General features: G+C 28.4%; 1 protein-coding gene across 2 annotated transcripts in view; it reads right to left on the bottom strand.

Annotated features, from left to right (window-relative positions):
• Nucleotides 1-27,336, bottom strand: part of LOC145311727 (uncharacterized) — a 141,649-nt gene that overhangs the window by 33,018 nt on the left and 81,295 nt on the right. Inside the window, exon 1 of one of the 2 annotated variants that reach the window (XM_080150696.1) lies at nucleotides 12,231-12,618. The exons of the other annotated variant lie outside the window; for it this stretch is intronic. Within the exon in view, the coding sequence (XP_080006822.1) occupies nucleotides 12,231-12,262 (32 nt within the window). The 5' untranslated portion in view covers nucleotides 12,263-12,618. Of the gene's footprint in view, nucleotides 1-12,230; nucleotides 12,619-27,336 lie in introns of those variants that run through there. 2 annotated transcript variants of the gene reach the window in all.

Genomic DNA, 27,336 nt, shown 5'->3' with positions numbered 1-27,336 from the left:
AGCAAAAAAAAGAGGGATCTGAAAATTTTCTTACAATTTGATCAAAAGTATTGGTTAAAAAGTTTTTTCTTTGCTGGTTTTAACTAACCAATCAAGATTTTGAAAATTAAGTTTTTAAGCCAACGAAAGAGATAAAGTGTTTATAGGACTTTGGATCCTACTTGCAAAAAACTAATTTTTTAAAGATTTAGCACAAAGTTTCAAATCAATGAGACATTTACATTAAGTCTATTGAGCAAACAAGGATGATTAAAAGCAAATTGGAAGCTTATTTTTATGCAAATTTTATATATATTTTACTCGACAGCCTGTAGGTTTATGTTTGTGTATTTTTAGACATTTGTATGCGAATCTTAGATCTGATATTAAGAAAATTATCATGAAAATATCATTCTAACTGTCTTCATAAGAAAATGACGAAATCTTCATATGCCGTAAATTATAATATTTTCTTAGCAATTTCAGCATAAATTTTTAACTTCTTCCAAATTAACAAGTTAAACATTGTATGTCAAAAAAGATAGCGACAAAAATGAAATATCCATAAATATAAAAAAAACTATAAACCTTAAAAATCATCTTATTTAATTTATATCAAGTCATCGAGTCAAATATTTGACAAAATGTTGAAACTAGTCGTAAAAACAATAATTTTAGGTCATTTATGGTCATGACAAACAATATTTGAAGGCGAGATAGACATTTAGAGTTTTGGAACAAATTTAGTGACTTTAACTAACTAGAAGAAAGTTATCGTATTTCAAAACTTTTTTATTATATTATGTAAAGTATTAAGTTTATTTGTCTTTGGCTTAAGATTTCGATAACTGCTAAACCAGTTGAGTTCTCTATTAAAGGGAAGCGTCACATATGTCCCATGGTTTTAGGTTATTTCATTTTCAGATTTAAGTCTTAAAATGGTTTTATTCTTTTTTCCACTTCCCCACTACTTCAAATACAGAGCCCCTAGATGCTAGACGCAGTCGCTAGTATGATATGATACAATACAACAAGGGTTAGTATGTTCATAAAAAGTTCTGCAGTTACAAGCTAACAACATTTCAGACAGCTAGAGAAGTTTAGGAAATTTAAAAAAACCGATAAATAATCGGCAAAGATCAAATTTTTGGCAAATATTTTAAATAAATCTCTGGACGTAGTTTTGTATCTTTGTTATGTGGCTCATTTAATTTTGAGCGATATATTTTGATAGGTCACCACACTATTCATTTCACTACTTTGACATAGATACACCGGCCAGAAATCATCCTTATATTGAAGTAATATACGAAGCCCAATCTGTACCACTTTTGATTCCTGTGACGTCATAAAATGAGGGAGATGAGAGGAGAAGTAGGAAAGAAAACCCCTAAAAAAGAGATGAAGAATATGACGTCAAAAGTGGTACAGATTGGGCTTTGTCAAGTAATAGCTTCACTGGAAAAAAAATATCCCTCCAAATAATTTTTTTCGACTGCCCCCTAACACCTTCTCGCAAAGGCTCCAAGAACGTAGCCGCTAGTTTATATACAAAGCAGCTTCTCTAGTACAGAAGTATATATAATTGTCCCCCCCCCCCCACCCCGAGGTTACAATACATATTTTTGTGTTCCTTGGCGGGGGGCGAAATCATGACTTCAAAGATAGTTCAACAAGAACAATTATGTGCATCATAGATTTAGATATGCCATCTAAAAAAATATATTATCTGTTTGTCAAATAACTTCAAAAATCTTCTGCCTATCTGTACATATGTCGGCTAAGATCTAGTAAATAGCTGAAAAAATCTTAAAGTAAGTTACCAGTGAAGGATTTATTTGATTGTCCATAAGGGGGGGTGGGGAAGTAATACAACACCCATTTAGAAATAATATCTTCCTCCTAACTAAATAATTTGAGGATTACCCTCCCTCAGGATAGAGATACTGGTATTGAAAATAAAGTTAAAATTAATTATGTTAAGAAAATAGTATAATATTCATAATATATTTCTTTTATTAGTTAAAGATGAAATTGAAGGAATTTTTTTTTCATTTCTATTGTACAATTTATTTTGCAGAAAATAAATCTATCAAACTTCCGGTCAGGATTTACCCAAGTCTTGAATCACGATCAGAAATAATTAGAATTTAAAGAATCTTTGTCGGCAAATTAAAAAGAGATTATATTTTCTTTCTTTTTTTCTTTAAATCAATGCTTAAAAGGGTAATTTGTGTTAAGGCACAGAAAAGTTTATAATTTAATTATAATTTCCAGTTGATATACCCCTCCCGTTAATAAACGCAATGTTGGCCTAATATTCTTATCAAAATCGTGAAGATTCGAGTGGGATCTTTGTCTTTACCAAGGACAGGTTAAGATATTCTGAATTTTTGTAGCCAAAGAATAGTTATTTCTCGCATACATTTTTATATTCGTAGAAAGCTGGATATGATACGATGCTAGACATAGTTTTTTCGTATGGATGAGAACCGGTTCCTATCCACCGGATTCGAATGAATACGAGAAAAGATATTCTACCTCAATATTTCCGTTTGTTTAAAATGGTTAACATTAATACGAACTACAGTGTAATGTATTAAGTAATATTAATAATACATATATTAAATGGTGAATAGAATTTTGATTTAATGATTGTTTTTTTTTTAAACTTATCTATGTTAACTGTATGAATTTTAATGTCATTCTGGTTCAAAGCTTTGATTCTAAATATGTAACATTAAGAATGCATATATAAGTAAGTTCAAAATTAATTTATTAAGGTTAATTTGTAATAAGCTAAGTTAAGTTTTAATGTAATATATGAAACAGACAAAGTTTTTAAAGGTTAGGCCATTTCTTAATAATTGTTATTGTTTAAGTTTAAAGGATATATTTATTATCTATATTTGTATTTCCAAAAAAAATTGCACTATTGCTTATCTACCAAAGTACTCTCATGTCGAATCTTTGACTGTCCTATCTCTCAATCCCTGTCAAATCTGCACTACGCATATCAGAGCAAAATTTAGCATCACGATTTTTATATGGATTACTATAAAGAGGAATGTTTATATACAAGGACAGGAACTAATATTAGGCTATCTTAATCATTTTATATATTTGTGTTTAGATTCAGAAATCTGAAAGGATAAGACAATTGGCAATGCATTTATATGCTTCCCCAATGATGATAAACAATATGAATCCATTTGTATATAGAAATCATTGCTTGAAAAATCTGGAAAAAAATAGTTTGGAACCAGCCAATCAGAATGCAATAAAAGTCCATAAAAAATTTAGCAAACAGAAAAGTAACGTGGTTAAAAAATTTGGGCACCACGTAATCTACAGTCAAATATCTCCCTATTAACATCGCTAAATACCTGTCCCTGTCCCCTTTCTTTAGGTATGTAAGCGTATAAAATCAAAATGCGATAATACGTAACTGGAACATTTTTCATGGATTTTATTTCCTTACTTGCGGCAACGCCCCTATAAGCTTCAAGCGATTTTTCTTTGGAGATACTCTCCTCAAAATCAGTTAGAAATTTTCCCTGTACCTATAAGAAGCTTCACTGTATGTATACGAGAAACATATCGGTCCTGTGGTTAGCGAGATCCTTCGATATACAGAACAGACACAAGGACATACAAACATCCTGTTACTTTTATATAAGGATTGTATAGCTTGTTTTTATAAACAGTTTTGATGGAAGGCTATAGGCAGCAGAAAAAAACAACTTACCTGAAAAATGAAATTAATAAGATAATTAAAATAATCATTTATCGCAAAAGTGTAATACATAAGAAATGTAAAGATAATATACATTTGTCGCTTGTAATATTATCTATTGTCTTCTAGATAGGGTTACTTAAAAACAAAAAAACTCTTTTATTTGGTAAAAAGATTTTATCTCTTAAAACAATTGGGCACGTTTTAGATTAAAGTTTAATTAGCTAATTACAGCCTAAAACACTTTGGAATTAAGGTATATATATATACCGTATTTGCATTTCATGTAAATCAAAAATACACTCAGGAAGAAGGAACTTAGAAATAAAAATGATGAATCCTTTCAAATTTTCCAACACTCTTATAAAAAACAGAGATAAAGTATATATTTAGGTAAAAATATATTTGTATGTCTTTGGGAACCATATAGATAATATGATCATACAGCATCTATCTTGTATTTGAAAACCTCACTACTCTATTTGATAGGAAACAGGGGTAGGACAGTCTTAGACTTGAACTTTGCTGTCCTATTACAGTATCACAGCGAATCTAGGAAGTATTTCTTCAATAGATTTATTACCCTAGAGGGTCGATCAGACTAACATTTAAAAGAAACTTATAACAAAAAAGGCTTTTTGTTGTTGTTTCTAGTCACATAATATATAAGGTATGAAGCTTTATGACGAAAAAGTACCCCAAAGCAAAGTTTGTTTACCTTAAAAAAAAAATCAGCTGACTTATAGATGAACTGAAAAAAGTACTGCCATTTTATACCAAATTATGTACACTTTTTAACCAATTACTTGGTTGGTCGGATTGTCCCTTCATAGAGTTCCAATTGATTCAAATAATTGAATGAGCATCTAGATTGTATATATTTATTATCTCTATGAGATGAGAAGTCAAGGATAAGAAACAGTAGGACTTCTCTACTTAAACTTCTTCCTTGTGAATCTCAGGGGTTAAAATATTCTGCAAAATAAATTGAAAAATAATTTATTTAAAATAGAAAAAATATTTCTTATCAATCAATAATTAAAATGGCACTTATGATGCTTTTTTGTGTTAAGTTAGGTTAAGAAAGTTTGAGGAAAGACCCACGATCTCCCCGCTTGGGGTTAGTCTAAAGAGGACAAAATACACCAAGAAATCTTATTTTTGTGTATCTCTGAATCAAATCTTGCTTAATAATATGTATGGTTTGATTATTCTTGTTTTTAAGTAGTGGTATTAGACTTTTAAATAAAAATTCCTCTTTAAAAATGTTTTCTAAAGTTTAGGTAAACTTTGTAGTGCTTTAGAAACAAATTCTGTTATCTTGAAAAAATGGAATAAAACCTATTTTTTATGCCCACAATATTCTACTTTTTATCTATTATTCACATTTTTAAATAAAATCTTGTCCTGGGAATAGTCCTTTTCGTAACATCGCCCCTTATGGGGCGATTCGTCGTATTTTTAAAATGGCTTTTTATAGGTTATTTTAGGTTAGGTTGGGTGATTGCCCCACAGGGTTAGGTAATTGGCCCCGCAGGGTTAGAGCCCCCCGTAGTGACTAGAAATAGGAGAAAAGTTACTGTGAAATATACGAAGAATCGCCCCATAAGGAGCGATGTTACGAAAGGGACAATATCCCTTTTCCTGATTGCAAAATGGAGTTAAGAAATTAAACATATTGCTTCATAAAAAACATACAATATAAAACTAATAGATACTTACAGATAAATAAAAATAATTTTGGCAATCCTAATATGCAAATTCTATTGTTTGGAAATATAAAAACTGTAAAGAAAAAGTGTCAAGACTTCCATATGACATTTTATATGCAACCATGTGATGCAAAAATAAAATAAGGAAACCTCAATTTTTAAAAACTGATATTGCAAGATTATTTTCTAAATGCCATAAACTTTTGTTACAAAAATATCTTAGTTATTATATTATACTCTCAGAGTAGTTAATAAGTTATATATTAAATCATGAAGTTTAACTTGATTGATAAAGATAACTCACACAGTTCAAATTAAATGAAGGAACATTATTTAAAACAACAATTAGTAAAAAAATACGGAAAGGAAAAAAGCGACAATGCAATAAGGTTCAATTGATATGCCAAGAAAACAGGATTGCATATTCCATAAGATAAAAAACTATTTTTACTCTCATTTTACGACAACTGATACAGCATTTTCTGTATATATTAATTTATACTTAACTTTTTTAGAACAACTATCTCTATCTAGATGAAAACTTTGTCTGTGAGTGTCAAATGTCAATGTTTTTATGTCACCAAAGATGATAAGTTAGATTAGGTGTACTGAAACAATTTTTGCAATTTTATTTCCTTATTAACACATAGTTAGCTTTTCGCCTTACCTTTCGGAATTTCAACGAACGGATGAAAAGACATTCAAACACTTAGAAATAAAAAGCTTTCCTAAAAATTATAGACCTAGCTAGCTTTCCTGTCGCTTTTAAGATTTTAAGCTACAAAATGACCAAAAACCTTATTTGTCATATCTTAATCTCCATTTAGAAAATATTTGTTTTACTAATAGTTAATACCATCTACAAATATAACTGAACTTATAATGTATAATAATATCAATTTTGCCTAAAAATGCTTTAAATCAAATTTTGACGTAACTTTATATGTATTTATAGATACAAACTGCTGTTTGATTTATTACATAACATGATCCTTGAAATTGAAAAGGAGGAAATTACATTCAATATTATATGTATATTTTTGTATATTTATGAGTATATCATACAAGGGGGTTGTGTATCACACAAATAATAACAAATGATAGAATTTGAGTTAGAAAAATACAAACTTATACAAGCCACCAAACAAGTGTATTTTCACCTAGAAGAGAGGGTACAACAGCAAATAAATAAAACTAAAACCTTTCTTATCACTGTAATTTATAAGCTAGCAATCATATGATTTTACGACTAGTTTTAGGAAAGATAGATTTACTGCATGTAGATTGTAGGTCTATAACTTTAATAATTATTTTGTCTAGTATTTATATTTAATAAAGATAGTTTATGCATTTACATTTATTTTGTGTATCCTTATGACACCGAGGTGATTGTACATAAGATTTTAAGACAGGATATCCAAAAGCAATTGGATTTTAAGATGAAGCAAATATGGATTCGCAGCAACTAACACGCAACACGCCAGTAACCGAGTCATTCAACTAAAAGATCAAATTCTTACTTTTTATTTTTGACTGTTTTCTTTGTGTCGAATTAAAATTGGTTTGAATCATATAACGTATGCATATAAAAGCGTTCACAGATATTTGTTAAGGTAAGTTGTGACCAATAAGGGAAAGACTTTGCGTATTTGTTTAAAAATCAAACTTTAAGATTAAAATGTATGAAGTAAAATATGATTAGCTAAATATCCAGTAAAATATGTGACACAAATGACAAGCATAAACTAAACTACATCATAAAGTACATAATTGCAAGTAAATCAATTTTTCTTTCCCTTTGCTTGTTTTGGAAAATAGATTTAAATGGACCGTGAAAAAGTTAAATCATCTTTTTACAGGATTTACAAAACTGTTGTAAACTATCAAATATGTTGTATAAACTAATTAAAATTTCTATTTAATCTTGAAAAACATTAAAAAAACAAGTATTTAAAAGAAAAATGTTGTCATTAAATAGTTCCACATGTTTATCTGAAGGTCAATGCTACTATTACAACTAATCTTAGATTCATTATACACACCTGACACTAAATAACTTTTAGTTCAAATTAGTTTGGGTTAAAAAACGCGTGTTGATGTTGGTGGTCAAAAATGGGTGGAAAATAATATTAAAAGATTTGATTTGATTAGAGAAGGATTAAAATTCTAGACAGTTCCCCTCATATCGATTATGTATAAAAACAAAGTTATGTTAAGTTAAGTAATGGGGACAGTAACTAGTATAGGAAAGGGCCTAACAGCCACCCCCCCTCAAGCAGTGACAAAAAAAATGTGCATAGATGAAATTATTTTTTAATAAAAAAATCAATGTTTTTCATTTAAAATCTTAAATAAAAGCTGGATTTATAATTCCTCTAATTTCTGATTCTCAATATATGTATACCTACTAACTAGGTATCCGGCGTGGTTCATATTGGGAAGATGTATTATTGGTATAGTATTGGATGTGTGTATATCTATTGTACATCTATCATTGGCCCAGCAGGGCTTCATTCCATCGTTTCTATGGTCCTTCAACCAAAGATGTATCACATTACTTAAGGATTTTTTAAAATACTGTAACTTTAATGTGATATCATAATATTAGCCAGCATTAGAAACCAAATGAAGATTCCAAGCAGATTAAGGGGTAACCCGGCCAAAAAAGGATTATTTGAGTTTAACCTTTGGTTTGAGATAGGGGTTAGGTCTTGACCATTTATAATTCATTGTAATAATAACCTTTTATGCATCAATGATTTAATAACATCTTCTGTACAGGAAGTGAGATGTATAATATTACAAAAAAATTAATCATAGAATAAAACCTTAAATATCTAATATCAATGTTGTTGCTATTATAATATACTATGCTTATATCTGCATTCTAAAACGTTACACCAACTTCTGCACCTTGTTGTCCCCTTATTCAGGACAACCCTAGGCTATAAAAACTTTAGGAAACTCAGCTTAACCTAGCCTATCTATATTGGTGATATTCTACATACATAAACCGTTTAATCTAGTATTACTAAATTTACAAATATTTTTTAAAAAGAATAGTTTACCTAACCACTAATTGGCAAATTAAATCTTGTTGAATATGAATAAGTGTTTAGCAATAAATATGTAATACAAAATAGAGTGACAAGTTTTCTCAAATTTAATGTACATAGATAAAAATTTATGTAATATGAAAGAATTAGGTAAAAAATAAATTATCTCAATTAGTTGCATATTGCTATATGTTCATTATTAAATTGAAAATTATATTGGTATTTTTGCCCCATCCCATCCCCTACTACTGGATGAACGAACTGACCAATATCCCTGCAATATTCCTTCCAAGAACTATTAAAATACTGTTTGTCAGATTACTTATATGATTCCATGTCCAGATATTGTATAAACTTTCCATTTAGATTTTCAAACGTTTATGACCCTTTTTATTGCGACATATGGGATGTGTACACAGATCAGTATTAGGATTATTTTACAAAAATGTTTAAGCTGGAATTTAATAAACAAATGTTAGGTAATGATTATTCTTACATTTTTTTATTGCTGGTTGTTTTATAAACATAAATATAAATGAATATAGAATTGTTCATTTTATCTAATTTTTTATTATTAGAATTCAATAAATTTCTTTATATCGTTTATTCTTATCTTTTTGTGTAAATTTTTTCAACATTTAATAATATCAAATTATTATTTATTTACTAAGTATATTTGTGATAACTTTTATTTAATGAAATCTTCCAATTTTTAACATGTACAAAACGGCCTGCTTAATTGCTTCAAGATCCATGTCAGATCTATATAGGAAATAAATGTCTATAAACGAGCTCAAGTTTTCCAAGCAATATTTGTTTAAAACTCATAGTGCTCTATTAATCCATAATAAACTCTCATTGCCCAGAACGATAAGACCCACTATTTTACTTTATTAAAAATAAATTCCTTTTTTTAATTTCATGTTGCTATTTACCTTATATTAATGTGTTTAATTTCTAATCATAAAAAAGAAAATTTAAATTTATAATATAATAAATTTAAGAAAACTCTGTTTTAAAAGAATTCGATTGTGGCGACACTTTGTGTGTTCAAATATTAAACTAAAATTGTAATCATCATCATTAACCCTTTGGTGATGGTAATGTAAAGAAAAAAATATAATTTAAAAAATCTTTTTAAAATCATTTAAATTATTAAATATTTACTTTCTTTTAGATAGTAATGCCGGGTGAGGAAAATAGATTTATTGAGAAATATATATGCATATAGAAAACTAGCCAATAGGGAGATAATTATATCGAGCCAACTCTAGTTCTTTATAAAAGCAAAGACATAAATAAATTGAAAAAGAATTTTAATAGTTTACTATTTAGGAAAGAAATAAAGGAGATGATAATAAAGACAAATGCTTCTTTTGTAGATTAAGATTGTTAGTTGAAAAGTTTAGACACAGCTAGTTTGAACCAAAAATCTAAATTTAATAAAAAAATACCCAAAGTATTTAATCTAGCAAATGTAAGAACGTGTATAAAAAACTATCATTTACCGTCCAATGTTCCCTCCCTCCGTGATAAATCTAAAATTTCTTTTATAAAGACGAAATAATTTTCAATTGATTGATAATAATAAATTAAGGGAAAAAACAATTTTGTTGATTATAATTATTGTTTCATGATTAGTATCATAAAAAGCAACATTTTTCGAAAACATGTTGATGTATTATTTTTATACTATCATTTTCTTTGATTGAAGCGACATTTGTATCCAATAATTAAACGATTTTTAATCATTGTACTTAATAATTAAGAAACCACTTAATGAATAAATCTAAAATCAGCTTTTTAAATAAATTAAAATGACCTTAAAATAACTTTTATATGAAAGTGTCTTATACCTTCTCAAGAGTATAAGATCCTGCCCTGAACCAATTCAAGATTAGTATTATATTATAATATCAAAATTGTTTACGAGATTTTACTGACCACACAAACCCCGAATACTCGCAAAGACCATGCATATATCTTAAATTAGTTTTAGGGTAGCTTGAAAATGCATTTAAATCTTGATAAGATTTGAAGCATCTCTGTGACTTACAAATTCCCCAGTTGACTGAAATTATATAAAATTAAAACGTATAATTTGTATACTGTATCATAACGTCCAACAAATTTATTACATTATCAGAACGGCAAATTATTGCTACAGCTCAAACTATCCCTTTACTTCACCAATTAACCTTGATTTTGCCCTAAATGTATGTACATTGAAGATAAATTATTGCAAAATACGTGATTATGGATCTAATCGACCTTGTTCATACCTAATCTCATAAAACTGATATGAGGTGAAAGTTCAAATGAAAAGAATAGATCAAGAAGCTTTAAAAATTCTCAAATATCCATTTAGGATAAGCACACAGTTCCAGAGAATCCTGAATTTTGCAATTAAAGCATCAATTACAACCTTTCCTTCTTTTCTTTTAATCAGTTTTTAGCCCAAAGTATCTCTTTGTGGGCCAAACTTAACCTAACCTCATCTAATGCAGATTAGCACTACACAGGCATTTATTTAAATACTTCAATCAATGGGGTAAAAAAATGTTATGTGTTTATGTATGCTCCACTCGTAAGTTGAGATTTTTGTCCACAATTTAGTTTATCATATTGCATCTAGAATCTAAATAGAATCAATATTGGCGAGAGATTTTATGCTTACCTTTAAAAGAGAAGCTTTTCTGTAATTTGGTTTAAACGTTGCTGAAGAAATAGTTGTGAGATTTGTCACTGCTTATCTAAAGGTCTCAAATGTTTCAAACATGTTTGTGTTTATATTTTCTCTCTGTTTGGTGTTATTTTGATAGCATTTTTTATTCAAGTAAAGTTATTTCTCGTATCGTATTATAAACGGCTTTCCGCGGATATAGAATGTACAATTATAAGATTAAAACTAGTTTTTTTAGCCCCGTGGTGCCGAAGGCACCGGCTAAAAAAACTGGTTTTAATCTTATGATTGTACATTTCTATATTCGTAGAAAACTGGATATAATACGATGCTAGACATAGTTTTTTCGTATGGATGAGAACCGGTTCCTATCCACCGGATTCGAATGAATACGAGAAAAAACATTATTGCATCCTTTTGTATGTATTTGGAATTTGATCATTAGCCAAATTTAAATTCAAGCCATGCAATGCGTGTTGTTATACTTGTTTTATTAAACACAAACGAACGTGCGGGCATTTCAAATTTATAGGCATTTTATTTGTATTGGATATAGGTTGTATAAATAGAAAGTTAAATAAAAACCTATTTGAATAAACAATAAAAATTTACAACATAAAATCTTTATCATAATAAAAATAAACTTTAAACTGACAACAAGGAAGAAAAAAGATGAAATTACATAATAAGGATAAATAAGGCTGAATTATTGATTATAATGTAAAGAAACAAAAAACCTAGCGTTTAATTGTATACATCCCCAATGATGATATACAAAATTTACTCCCTATGGTTTAGAATTAAAGGTTGAAACGTTTAAATACTTAACTTAATGAACCAACCAATGAACTAGTGTAATAAACAGCCCATTGTCCCCTCTCTTTCTGGATAAAATATTTTTTCTCCAAAAACAAACAAAAATCAAAAACAAAAAGAAGTTATTTTATATAACTATAAAGTAAGATACACTTCAACCAATATGTAAATTAATAGTAACAATCATTTTAAGGATAGATATACCTAAATATTCCTACTATAATTTAGATAAAAAAGTTGATATTTACCCATCATTAGACGACTGGAAGAGTTGTTGCATCCTATTTTGGGACACAAACCTTTATCCCCAATCAACTTCATATTCTCACTCCATTTAAAAGTCTTTATTCCTTATATTCGCGCAATTTTCACTATATAAATGTAGTAATCACAGTTTAACCCATTATTAAAATGTATCCTTATTCACCCAATCCATACGCCGTATATGATTAGGACAGGTTTTTGGTGAAATCTTTAGTTTTTCTTCTTCAATATTATATGTACAACACAATTATGACTATATACAGTGTGTATATGTGTATGTATGAGTGTTTGTGTGTGTGTCTGTATGTAGGATGTGAAACTAAACGTTTTCCCCTGAGTAAAGTAGAAGAGCTACTGCCTAGTACTGCCTTAGTTGGACCAACTGCTATAAGACGATGGTCAGAGGGTGGTGTTTATTTGTTTCACAGAAAAAGGACACTTTAGCGAAAATATTGAAACAAAAATCATATTTAGTTTAATTAAAGTAAGAACAATAAGATTAAAGAAAAAAAATCAATGAGTTTTAACCCAATAAAGATCTTTAAAAACTAAATAAAAAATTTGAATCAGAATTGTCTTTTACAGAAGAAATAGCCCAACCTAAGTTTGAGTAATCCAACAAAAATATTACTTAAAAATAATACTTAAAAAAACAATTACAAAGTTTACCAATATTGTTAAAACATCACATGGAAAAATTCCCCCACCCCTTCGTTTTCCCCGGCCTATGTATCTACTATCAGATACGGGAAAATTTATATTGTGAGAGTAAAGACGGCAAAGGAGAGTGAGAGTAACAGGACTTTTACAAGTTTTTACACATGCGCAACATCTATACAACCATATGCATCACTTACAAACTGACCCTTTCAATCGTTCCCATGTTCTCCTAAATTAAAATTATTTGCCATTTTTTGACTACTAAATTTTGATCTTTGACCTTACCATGAATTAAAAAGTTTCCGATTGAAACCAAAATTAAGAAAATAAATATTAATACAAAATTCCTTTAAAAGTTAGGATAAACATTTGATCAAAACAAATTTCATTAAAATAAGCTAAATATAGTTAACATGACGTGGATTGAATACATAGACCAATGTGGTTTTAGTGTTGTTGATTGTATATGAATTACAGCAGACTTCGAGCCATGACAAAATTTTATCATAATGTGATTTTGTTGAAAAAAGGGCGTTACAATACCCCTAAACTCTCACGGTAGCAGCAGCGTCATTTCACGGAATTTTTCAATATAAAAAATTAGAAATTCCATCATTAAGCTTACACATAACAAATCAATTAAAAATTGACAACTTTCAGTCGTAGGGCAAAAAAAAAATAAAACAGTCTTTTCCCATTTCTATTAAGCATAAAATCTTAGCTTTGGTTAGCTTTAAACTATTGGAAGAAAATGAAATATAAAGTTCAAAAATCACAAAATTTATAAATAAAGATTTACAAAAATATGAAGATATTTATTTTCAATGTAAAATCCTTGAAAAAGAGCGACATTACAATCACATGATTTCCTAGGGATTTTTATAATTGTTTCAAGACCAAACTACTTTTAGTCTCATTAAAATATTGACAACAAACTAATCGTTCGGAAATGTGATATTGTTGTTTTGAAAACAATTATTGGATTGCTTCAAAATATATTTATAAACAAGGATACACAAACCACATAGAAATGTTTCTCAGAATAAAAAAAAAACAAAGATTGAAATTTACATCACTTTTATGATACCGTTATTTACCGTTAAGACGGCGAAAAACCTGCAAAATATAAGAAAATTTAACGGAATTTTACGAACCTAGTAATATTGTCTAACTTTTTATCTTTGTGACGTAACAAAAATCGAAGGATGAGAGGGAATGTGGGAAAGGAAAACCCTAAAAAAGAGATGGATTTTTGTTACGTCACAAAGATAAAAAGTTAGACACTATTACTAGGTTCGAATTTTCCCTGAAAGAACCTTGTTGAGCACAGTAACCCCTTGTCCCTTTTTTAAAGTTGCGTGTAAGTGCTCGTCAGGTACTTTGAGGGAAAGCGCCATTTAAACAATTTAAAGTAACTGCTATATACATAAATTAGACAACATGCAAGTGCATATTATATTATGATTACAGTTTAACACAACTGAATTAATGTAAAGGGAACAAGATCCAGTTCATATGGAAAAGCGAAGCTAAAATAGAATAAAGGTAAAGGTTATTTACTTAGTAATGCCAGATAAAAAAGCTTAACAATGAAAGTGACTTTAGGAAATAAAATAGAATAAATCATAAAAGATGGTTTAGGTCTAACAATTACAAAAGCAAAATTGCTCATTTTTATACAATGTTTACTTGAATTGTTAAAATGCTTCGCTATTTTTAACTACATTAAAATAAATGCCTAGAAATGATTGAAACTTTCTATCTAGTGAGCCTAGGGTATAATTTTCACAGAGAATAATCACATAACATTTATTATTTCAAAGTATGGACACATATTTCAAAAATTTCTTGAAGTTTTAAAATAAACCAAGACATTTTTATATTTTAATTTCTGTAGCATTTATATAAAGGTGGAGAGAAACAATGGACCGTAAATTGTACTGGTACCCAAAGTTTTAATAACATGTTATCCCATTCGTTGGCCTAACTTATGATAGTGTCCAACTGCATCTCAATCTGTTTGAGAAGATGCGTGCATTTGTAGGTATGTATTTTAGTTAACTGTAAGAAAACTTCTTCTGCCAAATTATCATCTCAATTTCTTTGGAATTCATTAACAAACATTTTTCTTAAGACAGAGATGAATGTTCCAAAAAAATAAATATTGGTAGAGAACACAAGAAAATTTTTTGGAGAAGACCCTTTGAATAGTGGTTGGATAAACTTATATGGGAAAAGTAATCTCAACGAGTGGCGTGCACAGGTTTTTTTTAATGTTGTTGTAAAACTGAAGGTGTTGATAAAAGGAGAAGGCACGCCTTCCCAATTTTCATAAGAAGAAAACCCTTTAGATCCATCTTCTGGACGCCTATGATTTTAACTTTAATTACAGTATAAAAAGTACTTTAGAAAATACAAAAAATATTGATATTTTATGAAAACTTTAGGCTTTCAGGTTAAAGAGGTAATATATTTTTGGTGACATATCCCTGTCAATGATATTTTTTTGCAAACAGAATAACTTTTCCCCATGAAACAGTTATAGATAATTATTATTGATTACTTAAAGTTTTTATTTTAGTGTAGTTACAGTTGCTTATTCACATAATTAGAGATGGATTAAACATAAGAAATAAGCATTGTTCTTTAAATTCACGATAAGAATTTTTTTAATATTTCAATTGTAATTAATTGGCTTTTATACCACTGATAAATCATGTTAAATAATATAGTACAAGTATAAGTATAAGTACATGTATAAGCCAAAAAAAGGTTAATTGTCGCAAATTTAATACTTATAGGGCAAGTCCTTCTGTAGATTAAAATCATTGGATTTAAAATATGAACTCCACTAGTTTATTTAGAGCCAACGTATAAGGTAACATTGTTATAAAACATTGTGTTCCAGTGTAATTTACAGGTCAATGTCCCCTCCCTCTTTGGATAAATTAAAAGATGTGAAATATACATTTAAAGAAAACACAACAACAATTTGAATTAAAATTGAAGATGAACATAAAAATAAACAGCTTTCATGGTTTTATTTGTTTCTTGTCAAAATTGAAAGCTAATTATTTCTAAAAGATGACAAGATGATGTCTGTATAAAATAGTCTTTATACAATTAATAGTGATAATTTAAATAAAATTTTTATCAAAAATAGGAAATGTTAAAATTCCTAGTCATGCTTTGTTTATTTATTTAGTTATGAATAGCACACATTGCTTTTGTAAAAAGATTTTATGTTCTTTTATCAAAAAAGCCACACATATGACTAGGTATTTTATGTGAAAATAAAACACAATATTTTATACATTGAAAAATTACTGTATGGTCACTTTTTTAAATGAAATATAGTCAATGATGAAAAATTGCATATCGACACTATGTCAGCCGTGACTAATTTTATCTAATCAAATAAAGTCGATGTAAACCAATAAAATTTCTGATGTAATGCAATTTAGACAGAATTAGTTATGAAAGGCGAAGATTAATCATTAATTTATTAATATTTTTTTTTGTGTAGCCTGACCAACTGTTAAACATTGGTGTTTGATGCTTATGGAATGCATGTGTTGCGTTTGCTTACTTACGTGTGTTTGGCCTGGGTGTGTGTTTGTGTGTGTGAGCAATATTTTTCGGCTGTACCATATGGTATCAAAAAAAACAGGGAAGATTAAATACAATAGTAGCGAAGCCTTTAGAATTAAAATATGTATATGTAAATAATTATATGTGATATATACCTAAAAATTTTAATTCTTTTTGATTAAAAAGTCGTTTTAAGAAAAGAAAATGAACCAAAATACATAAGTGACATACGAAAATACTTGTAGAATTGCTTTGCAACTAAAACTTTAAATTCATTGACGAAGTGTTACCGGTTCAATTTTAAAATAGCTTATAAATCTACAATCACAGAGGAGTGCATACCTTAGCTGTTCTGCTTTTACGGTGTCACAATGACAATAATTGATTTTGGAACCAGCTAGGAGTCTGTTTAGCGATTTCACACCTTTCAAGTGAGTAAGTCTATTTCTTTAGCAATTTTTTGAGCATCAACGCTAACACTTGCCAAGAAAATAGATCCTAGGGAGGGAGATGACAGTGGACTAGGATTTTATAGCTACCAAAAGTTTTAAACCTGCTCTCTTGTTCATTAGCTAATCAACTTTAAATACTCAATAGCTTAGTTAAAACAATCAGCTTCCATACTTTTCAACCAATAATTTTAATATGCAGATGTGATTTTAAAATTATTATTAGGGGATGTATTATGCATATAAATTAATAGTCCAATTCTATATCTCTTATAGTTCATTAAAAAATGACAAATATTAAGACAAAATAATAGATCAATAAAATGAAATAGTTTTCAAAAAGAAGTCATTTTGAAATAATTACATTTTGGTCTAAATTAAGATAGAGCTTAAGTTGAAATTAAGATTTAAAAATTAATTCTTATACCTTAAATTTTATAGATATATTAAAATCAAAACTTCGAAAGTTCAATTTACAAGAATTTACAGAAAGAAAAAAATATATTATGAAAATATGAAAGCGTTTCTTACAACTTCAATGATAAGATCTTATATAAAATAAAAGTTTCTAAACTTTTTTTATCTCTGTTCTTTAAAAGGCAATCTTGAAAAAAATTCTCTTTGATTAGACTAAAATATCAAGTTTAGAATCATGATAGATTTGATGGAAAAATGGCCGCGAGGATTTTTGCATGGCAAGGCTTGTGCCAGAAGACAATAATTACAGGCTACGCAACTATAGACTTATTAGGGATTTTTAAACAGAGAGATTGGGGTAGGTTTACTCTCCAATTGATAAGAAAGATGAAACTGCAAAATCTTTCGCATATAGACACAGCCAGCCAGAAAAATTATATTTCTTTTATAAAATCACATAACCTTACAAAATTTAAATGATTAAGGTTTTTTTTGTAACCATCTCTCAGGAAAATAAATATTTCCTTTAAATCCAACCACAATCCATCTACTTTCCCTTTAGTCACTTTATGACTCAGCCCATGAATCCTTAAATAATGGTTCAAAATAATTATAGTGTTAAAATTATGCTCCAACGTCGTCTGTTTTACAAGACTATTTGATTATCGTATCAAATAACATTTGTTTTTTCCGAGTCCTTATCTGTTAGAAAGCAGATAACAATTTTTGTTTTACCGCTGCAAAAAGAATAGAAGATCTCCAACTTCATTTAGTTAAAGGTTAAATTCATTATATCTATTTAAAACTACAGTAAAATGTAAAAGTTAAAGGCAAAGTTAAAATCTGAATTTAATATGATTTTAAATCATCAGTTACAACAGTAAATTATAATGTTCCCCAAAGTTTTAGATACATGTTCTCATATTCGTTGGAGGAAAAACATTTGAGACTCATATTTAAACTTGATTGAGTAGTACAGCAGTGTCAAAAGTTTTCGACCAATAATTTTAATCCAAAAAAGAGAAAACTTTGTTTATCTTTGTTAGGGGCGTGGGATTTTCATCAATTTATAGTCAATCGTCATGAATCTTAAGATATGTATACTAATCTACAAAAGAGTCATTTACAAAGTATATAGGTTTATATCTTAAAAGATTCTGTTTCATATATGTAGGTTTAGTGAAGAAAATAATAATTTCTTGTGTGTGAAATAATCTTAGTATTTTTTTCTCACAACCATCACGTGATTTAAACAAAACATCTGGCTATAACAAGTAAATAGTATAAACTTTTAAGAGGTTTGTAGATTTTTAGTATGATCTTAGAAGCATATAAGCTCGTAACTCGACACCAATTTATTTCAATGTTATTTCACAGTTCAATTGAGAGAACATGCACCTATAAGACAAATCATTCTATAAGATAAAGAAATCTTGGACATAATGGATATATAATACGTGGATATTGTGATATATTCTCGCATACCTTCATAAAATCAATCCCCCTCCCTTGTGACTTTACTCCATCCCCTCCCTCGACCATAGAGGATCGTATTGAAAATTAGCTGAGGACTATATTAGCAAAATATATAAACGACAACAATCCCCCTATCATGATATCCACCTATTCTATATCCCTTTTGGGCATAATGTTTTGAAAAGTAAAACCAAAACTAATTAAATCAATTAAAATTAGATCCAATATAATTTGATTAAAAACAAAAAGATTTTACAGAGAAATTAAAATTTTGCGGAGCAGATTGAAAAGAAAGCTTTCTTTGCTTGTAGCCAATCGTAAGGGTTGGATGGATAAGCAAAATTGCCTTTAATTTCTATATTTTTTAAATCAAAAAAATAATAACAAAAACATTACAAACTTCCCAATAATTGAGTAATATATGAAAAAGGTTTAATATCGAATATTACTTCTTTACTTTAAACAAAAAAATATTAAAATCCCTCCTTTTATTCACTTTTCAATACATTTTAGATTATTGATTTACCAATATCTTTATTCATGTTAATACTAGATAATTTATCCAATTATCTACTGAAAATTATGAAAAACAATTATACGTTTTCTTGAATGTTAAACAACAATGATTATCATTATTTTTCCCAAGTCCGTCAAAGCTCCTTCCTTTCTTAGTAGCGAAACTGATGCGTAAATTTTCCTATCTGTAAGTAGGTACTGTAGCAAAGAATTTTAAAATTCATCATTTATACTGGACCTTAAGATATTACAGAATTGACCATAAATTAATGTACATCTTCAATTGCCCAGTGCTAGTTTGAACCAATCAACCAAGATTTAATTAAAGTACTCAAAAATTTTTTGAGCCAACGAATGAGAGTCAATAATGTTTAAGAAACTTTTGTTAGCAGTATAATTTATATTCCAATATCCCCTACCTATCTGTCATAAATAGATTCAACTGTGAGTGGTATTGTGGGTCTAAAGCACTTTTTAAAATACTTTTTACCCCTGAAAACCATTTTATGTGTTGTTGGATTCCAAACGTTTACCCCATCAACATGCCTAGACAATAATTGTAACTATTCGTTCGGTTTTTGGATATCATCATCCTTGCTAAAAACATACATGTAATTTTGATTACATTCTGTTTTACTCAAACATAGACCAATGAATTAAAATTTCATTAAAGAAAACAGGCAACTTGAAAATTTGTTTTATAAAGTGAAGAAATCTAAGGAGTATGATGATTTAATTTCATGATAAGAGTAGTAATAAGTCAACTTAACCCAAAACCAAAGTTTCTAATAAACAGACTTGTTTTCAAAAAATAAATCAATAGGTAAAGAATTATACAAGCATTTCCTTTATTATGGAAATTTATTTCACAGAGTCCAAAATTGACTTACAAAATATACAACATCCTAAGTACAAAATGTATTTATGTGTTCTATTTATCTAAATATTTTTCTTAATAAATCTCCCTTATTCCTAATCACAATAAGAAAACTTTCTCTATCTTGCTCAGTTTAACCAATTAGATTACTATAGTTAAACTCAGAGAATCAGGTAAATATCAATTGATCCATTCCAAACAAATTTTAATAATTAAAATTTTGTAAATTGTTTGATTGTTGGTACATTGGAGTTTAAATTATACTGGTCCTTAAAATTCTCATTCGTTGGCTTAAAAACTTGATCAGATTGTATTACCAGCAATATCAAACCTTATTTTCTACAAATAATTTTAATCTACATGAGGGTTTCATCAAAATTATCGTCTATTGTCTAATACTTTAACATTTTGGGATATTAATTTTGTTTCCATTTACATATCCGTTTATCCCTGAATGAAAACCCAAAATCTAGACCAATAACCAATAATCAGAGTCAAATTGTGGACGGATAACCCTTATTAGACGGGTTCTCACATAATTATGTCAAAGAAATATTACAGTATCGTAGCATGTTACAGCATAAAGAATTTATACTGTAGCACAACAATATAAATTAACAATGGAAATCAGATTTTATCTTAAAACCACAAAATTTTGACTTATCTCTATATAACGTGAAATATCAGTTGTGCAAAATAAAGACAGGAATCTTAAGAGATAAGACAATGGACAATATAATGATGTACATACCCATTTATGAAAAAAATCCCTTTTAATGATTAAAATTATTGTTAGTATGACTAATATAAATAGCTATTGAGTTTGCTTACAATAGTTTAAAATCGAAACTTTTAACAATTTTGTTTAGACTTACAAATTTATGTTCTGCATATAAAATTCTCACAGTCTACAAGAGTTATTGTTCGTTTGTCCTATGTTCTGATTTTAGAGTTTTGCTTTTATTGATGTTGTCATCCTTGTTTTTCTATTATCAACTTATGAATATGACTTTTAAGATAAAAATTAAGATAATTTCTTTTCATTAACTCTCAAGGTTAAATTATAATAATTAAAATTAGTTTCTAAATCTTTTGTTGAAGATACTTTAATAATGTTTCCGGGATTAAAATAATAGCTGAAAAGTGAAAAGCAAAAGAAATGGCAAATAACAGGAATAAGGTACAGCCAAGAAGCATAATAAATCTAAAAAAAATTGAAGGCAGATAAAAGGTCATCAATTTTAATAAGTAATGCCCCCCAACGACAGCTGAAAATCAATAATTTTCGTGATGTTAAGTAAGCTGGGTAAAAAAATTCGAGTTTTACATTTAGTATGAGTAGCTACCCTATCCTTTATTCATAGTTAGAAAACATCAGTAAAACCGATGGTCCGACGTTGTTTTTTATTGTTTATTTTAAAAGTTTCAGACATAAAAAATTGTTTAAAAAATACGATGTCTTTCTGTTCTATCATTCAAGTCTATTTGCTTGCTATATTTATTTCAAATATTTTCAGAATGTTAGTTCTCATTATAACACAGCAGTTAATGAAGGAAACAAACTTACCTAAAGAAAAAATAATAATTAAATAATACAAAAGAAACAAGAATTAGTTTGTCAAATAGCAACGTAGCTTAACAACCTAAAACCGCGTTTTCTCGTTTATTCTCTTAACTTAACCTTTTCATTTTTGACTTTGTTAGTCAATATTTCTAACAATAGCCAGTCACTCTATATCCTTTTCTAATCATCTGTCTGTCGCTCTTCTTCTTTTCTACTTTCTTCATGAAGGAATAACCAACAAACAGACAGGAATGCTATCCTTTTAGAGTATCTTTGCAACTAATGATCACTAAGTTATCTGACAGTGTTAATTCAATTATAACCACATAGTTCTAATATAATTCTGTAAAGAAAAAATAATTACTTTTGTAGAATGTTCTTAATGTTCATAGTTTTGGAGCAAAGCTTTTCAACGACTTTTTTGGGTACTAATTCGGAATATTAAAAACTAACTAAGACAGGTACGGAACGGATATATTTGAGCGTTTGAAAAATAAGAAAGAGTTAGTAACTTAGTGTTTGGTTAAAGCTTTTAATTTTTCTAATAGTTAAAATCGCGAAACCTTATCAAGTAGAATTTTCTAAGATTTAAAAATCTTTTGATGAGTTTCATATGTATTTATATTTAGATTATTAGTAAAAAAATAATTTAAAAGTTTTCATGCAACTATTGTTTTCTAAAATAATCAATGACAGTGCCTAATTTTAAGTCAAAATTAGTTTTCAAAAAGTACTAAAATGAGACCAATTAAAGTGGCGACCAAAGGTTTGAAAGTATTTTTAGTTGATAATTTAACCGCTTTCTAATGAATTAATATTCTATCCTTAAATAGGAACATGATAATGTAATTTTAACGAGTAATAATTTTTAAAGAAAAACTTCTAGCCTTCAATTTTTCCACCATGATCTATAATTGCAAATACTGACTTCAAAATAATTGAAAATATCTATCAATAAGAAGTTTTCAGTGATGACATGCGAACTTACACAAACATTAAAAGCTTCGCTTTAAAAAAATTGCATTGTATTCTTGTAAAAATTAATATTTTTGTAAACAATACATAATATTGTTTTTCAAGGCTTTAAAATCATCCAGGTTAATTGTAATTAATTTTGTCACGAAAATGAATTTTCTTTATTTTAATCTAAACTTTTAAAATTTTATTTTCATATTTGTAAGCTAGGAGAAGGAGGTTTTAAAAAGGCATGAAAGGTTTTTTAATTTGACCTTTAAGATCTCCATGAAAACTAAATTGATAGAATTCTCCATTTTAGGGAAGTTTGTTCTGCTTTTTCCCTCATCCTAAGTCCTTCGAAAATAGATTCCCTAGTTGCTAGGGCGCAGATAAATACAAATAAAGTGGTTAAAAATTAATTTAAAATCGCCATTAATTCATGAAACAAAAAACAATTTTCGAGCTTTTTGAAATACAACAAGTAGTTGATTGTTTGTATTATTTGCACATCATTTTTTAATGTAAATTATTGCAATATCAACATTCACATAAACTTTATCTTATATCCTGTTGCTTATATTTTAAAAGTATTAAATAAAATAATAAGTTTTCATACTAAATTCTCTAAAAATTTTAGACGACAATTAAAATCTTTATTTGCTGGTCTTTTAATTTTTGCCAAAAAATGTCTATTTTGTAAAGTTTTTTAGTTGTGCGTTAAGATATCGCTTACTATTGAGACGATTAAGTTCTCCATTTTAGGGAAACTTCTTAGAAACCCCGTGATGGTTTTAGGCGATATTGATCAAAATTTAAGGTTTCAGGCTTATCCAATTGCCCTTCCTTATATGCTAGAGGCACAGCCTCTAGAATGGAAATAAAGAAATAATTAAAGACGAAAATTATATAAAGTAAAACACAATATTAATAACTTTTCTGCTATGAACTGTTTTATTTGCAACTTTTATCAAATCTGTGTCTGCCCTATCATATAAAGTTTTTAGCATACCATTCCCATTCTATGATCTTCAGCTACATTGCTATAAGCAATAACACCCACGTTTACCTCTTTATTTTGCAAATATAAAAGCGAAAAAATATGGCGCGCCAAAAAATATTGCCTTTTCAAACAACACGAAAAAAATTTTATAACAATGACTTTTTTTATCGATTGGCAACATACACAAAAATAACAAGGACAAAAGTAATCTCCAAGCGCGGCAAAAAACTGTACTTAATAGAACAAGTCTGAGAAATTGGATATTTTTGGTTAAGAAATTAAATATTAAAATTCTGCTAGAACCCAAAGTTAATTAAACAAATTCTCTCATGCGATGGCTTTAAAACTTTGGGTTCTTTAAATAATATTGTTTTGTTGATTCAAACTATTAGACATTACTTTTCAACGGTTATTTTTTTATTTATAATGTTTGAGGATGTATTTATATTCATATTGTCTATTGTCTAATCCATTAAGATCAGATCTCTGCTAAAATCAAAATAGTAAAATCATTATGCTAATTGTAGCAAGTAAAAAAATCTTAGTTTCAGACAAGATACCGAAAAGTAGGCCATAATTACAGAAAAGCTTAGCTTTTAAAATTCCTGGACTAATTTTATTTTTCACGCAACCTTGACATTTCTTTTTTTTCATGTCTTGTTATTTTTTCCGTTCATTAGTTTGTCTAATCATCGGAGTTCTACAAATTGTCGTTTAATTAGATCAAGTTCAATTATTTTATTGTAAACGTGTTTTAATTTTATTTTGATATGAATAACAATTTCATATGTTATAAGAAATATCAAATAGCTTATGAATTTTCTGTTTCACTTGCTTCAAGCTACCTAAGTCAGAATTAAAGACAAATGAATATTATAAAATAATACATTATATTAATATTTAATCCTATTCTTAAGAATATTTACTTTTTAAAAGAGTAAAATATTAATGAAATTTAATGACAACTTTTTTTGTATCACCAGTTGACAATTAATAATGATTGCAGTGAAGAAATATCTTCCCACACCACCCAATACACAGGGAAAGGTAATCTAGTAGCCCGCGACCGTGGCTCAACAAATAGCGCATCCACTCGTCGTTGGGGAGGTGATAGGATCGAATCTCGGCTTTATACCACGTTATAACTAAAGACATTAAAATGGTTCCTTCTGCTACTATGTATGGTGCGCGTCTTTAATAGTTAGAGTAGGTTGGATGCCTTGGCTTAAAACAGTTGTAGCTCATTACCATGCACAGTTAGGACTTCAAAGACAAAGATCGTGTAATCAAAGAGTTGGTTGTCGAAAGGATGACACTTAACTTATTACCCAGGGTGTTTGGACAGAAAAGGAGACATTTGGCTCCCCTAAGTTATCATGGGTAGTTGGACCTTTTTTTTGTGTCATGGACAGCATCCCCGCCTGTATGAAGTAATTGAAGAGGTAGCCATAAATGATTCTCTCCATTACTATTTGGGTAATTTTTAGCTCAATAAAAAATGTAGGTAGAAGAATATATATTATTTTATACAAAGCTAAAAATAAACTCAAAAATGTTTTCATTGATTCTTAAAGAAACCGTTTTAAAACAAAAAAATTACAAGAAAAATATTTTTTTGGGTGAAATAACTTTTCCTGTATTCCTATATATGTATTATTAAATGCCTATATTTTCTAGTTAAGAACTCAACAAAACATTTAAAACTAGATAGAAAAAGATTTTCTGACTCAATTCTTTTAAAGTACATTTTTGAAATAAAATTTATTATAGTCTTTCTTCATCTTAACAAAAATATTGCTCCAGATAAATAAAAAAAAAACATATTTTAACTTCTTTAATTGTTACTAGCGGCTACGCCCCTAGAGGCCCCATTTTGTATTTTAGTTTGTATGGTACCCAATCCACAAAAAAATATCTATAAACCTTACCAGGACCTTCACTGTAAGGAAGAAACGCCTCTGTTAAGTTATTAGCGAGATCCTTCGCTACAGACAAGAACACCTTACTACTTTATATCATAGGATTAATATAGAGATTTTTTTCTGTTTTCCAACTTTGAAATGTTTCACTTCAAATGAATCTAATTATTCTTGTCAAATCCAAAAATCAACATTTTAATTTCCTAGTTCACCTTTTTAGATTAAAAACCAAACCAGAAGTTCATAAATTTGCTTTACCAAAACAAAACAAAATTCAAAATAAATATAACATTGTTTTAAATCTTTTGCAAAGACAATATTTGCAAAATCAAATTGTACCAGGAACAAAAATAAAGGGACAAGGACAGTTAATAAGCTAGTCTAAATTGCCTAGTTGAGCACAGGAAACCCTCCCCCTTATCTTAATTGAATATGGGGAGAGGGAGAAAGACCCGCAGAGGTTGGCATAAAAACTACCCACCCCCCTCATTATCTTAAATTTGTTACAAAAATAAGGGAGAGGTGTTTCAGTACTCGTCAGGATTAGGAGGGAAGGGACCGCAATTTCAATCGACTTGATATATTTTTAGTAAATGAAATTTTAGATCTTTTTAACCTAACTGAAAAGTCAATATTAGTTTATGTTTTAAAACATATTATGATTAAAATTAATTAGAATATCAGAATATCTTTCCCACTAAGAAATAAGGAAGACCAAAAAATGAGAAAAGTTATGAAATATAAAATGAGAAATATTGCATATAAAATACTCGTATAAAACACACACCTTGTTTCATTTACTTAAACAAGGACTATTGTATCCATAGGTAGTGCAAACACAATATTCTAGTTAAAAGCAACCCAGTAATTTTCTATTTACGAAGATTTAACATGGTACAAAACAACTGGGCTAAGATTATTTTGTATTCAATTTAACTACAACAATTTCTCTGCGAATTGGGACTTGGAACTTCTTAATAATTAGTTTCTAAGAAAGAATAAGATAATTTTTATCAATTTAGGGTTAGGTAAATGATTTAAAATAATTCTACAAATTCAACAATCTCAGAGAGATTTCACTCCACCAAATTGTAATATTCTAAAAGTCAAATTAGTCAGGGTTGTTTTCAGGTCGTAACTTAAACATATAAGCAAAATTATTGTTTAAACATTTATTCCCTTATCTCTAAATCATCTTTGAAACATAGAAGAAACAAAGAAAGACTTTTAAAATGTTCTATAGTTACAAGCTTCAATTGAATTACTTTAAGATTACTGCTTATGTTAGCTTTGAATTGTGCTGTTAAACCCGTATCGAATATGGTTCTAAGAATTGAATTTTGCCTGAACACAAGTACAAAAGAAATTTTCCCCAGAAATGATTTTCTCTTTCCTCACTTCTTATTAATCTTGGTTTTGAATTAAAATCATTTTAGATAAAAGGTTTGCACAAATTACGTGTAGTTATTAGGTCTTTTTGATTATTTTAAGGCAGGTTTTAATCTAATTTGTTGCGGTATTAAAAAGTCGACACAAATGAGGATATAGTTCAAGTTATTTTTATTGTTTTTTAAAGTAAACATCAGGGTTTTAAAAACACCACCCCCCTCCCCCCACCAGTGTAGATAAGGGGGTGAAGCCAGAATGTAAGAATTATATCCCAA

This window comes from Acartia tonsa, chromosome 2, assembly GCF_053477335.1.
Source record: "Acartia tonsa isolate MP-2025a chromosome 2, ASM5347733v1, whole genome shotgun sequence".
Classification (NCBI taxonomy): domain Eukaryota; kingdom Metazoa; phylum Arthropoda; class Copepoda; order Calanoida; family Acartiidae; genus Acartia; species Acartia tonsa.
Note: the sequence above shows the minus strand (reverse complement) of the source record. Positions and strands in the feature narration are given on the sequence as shown.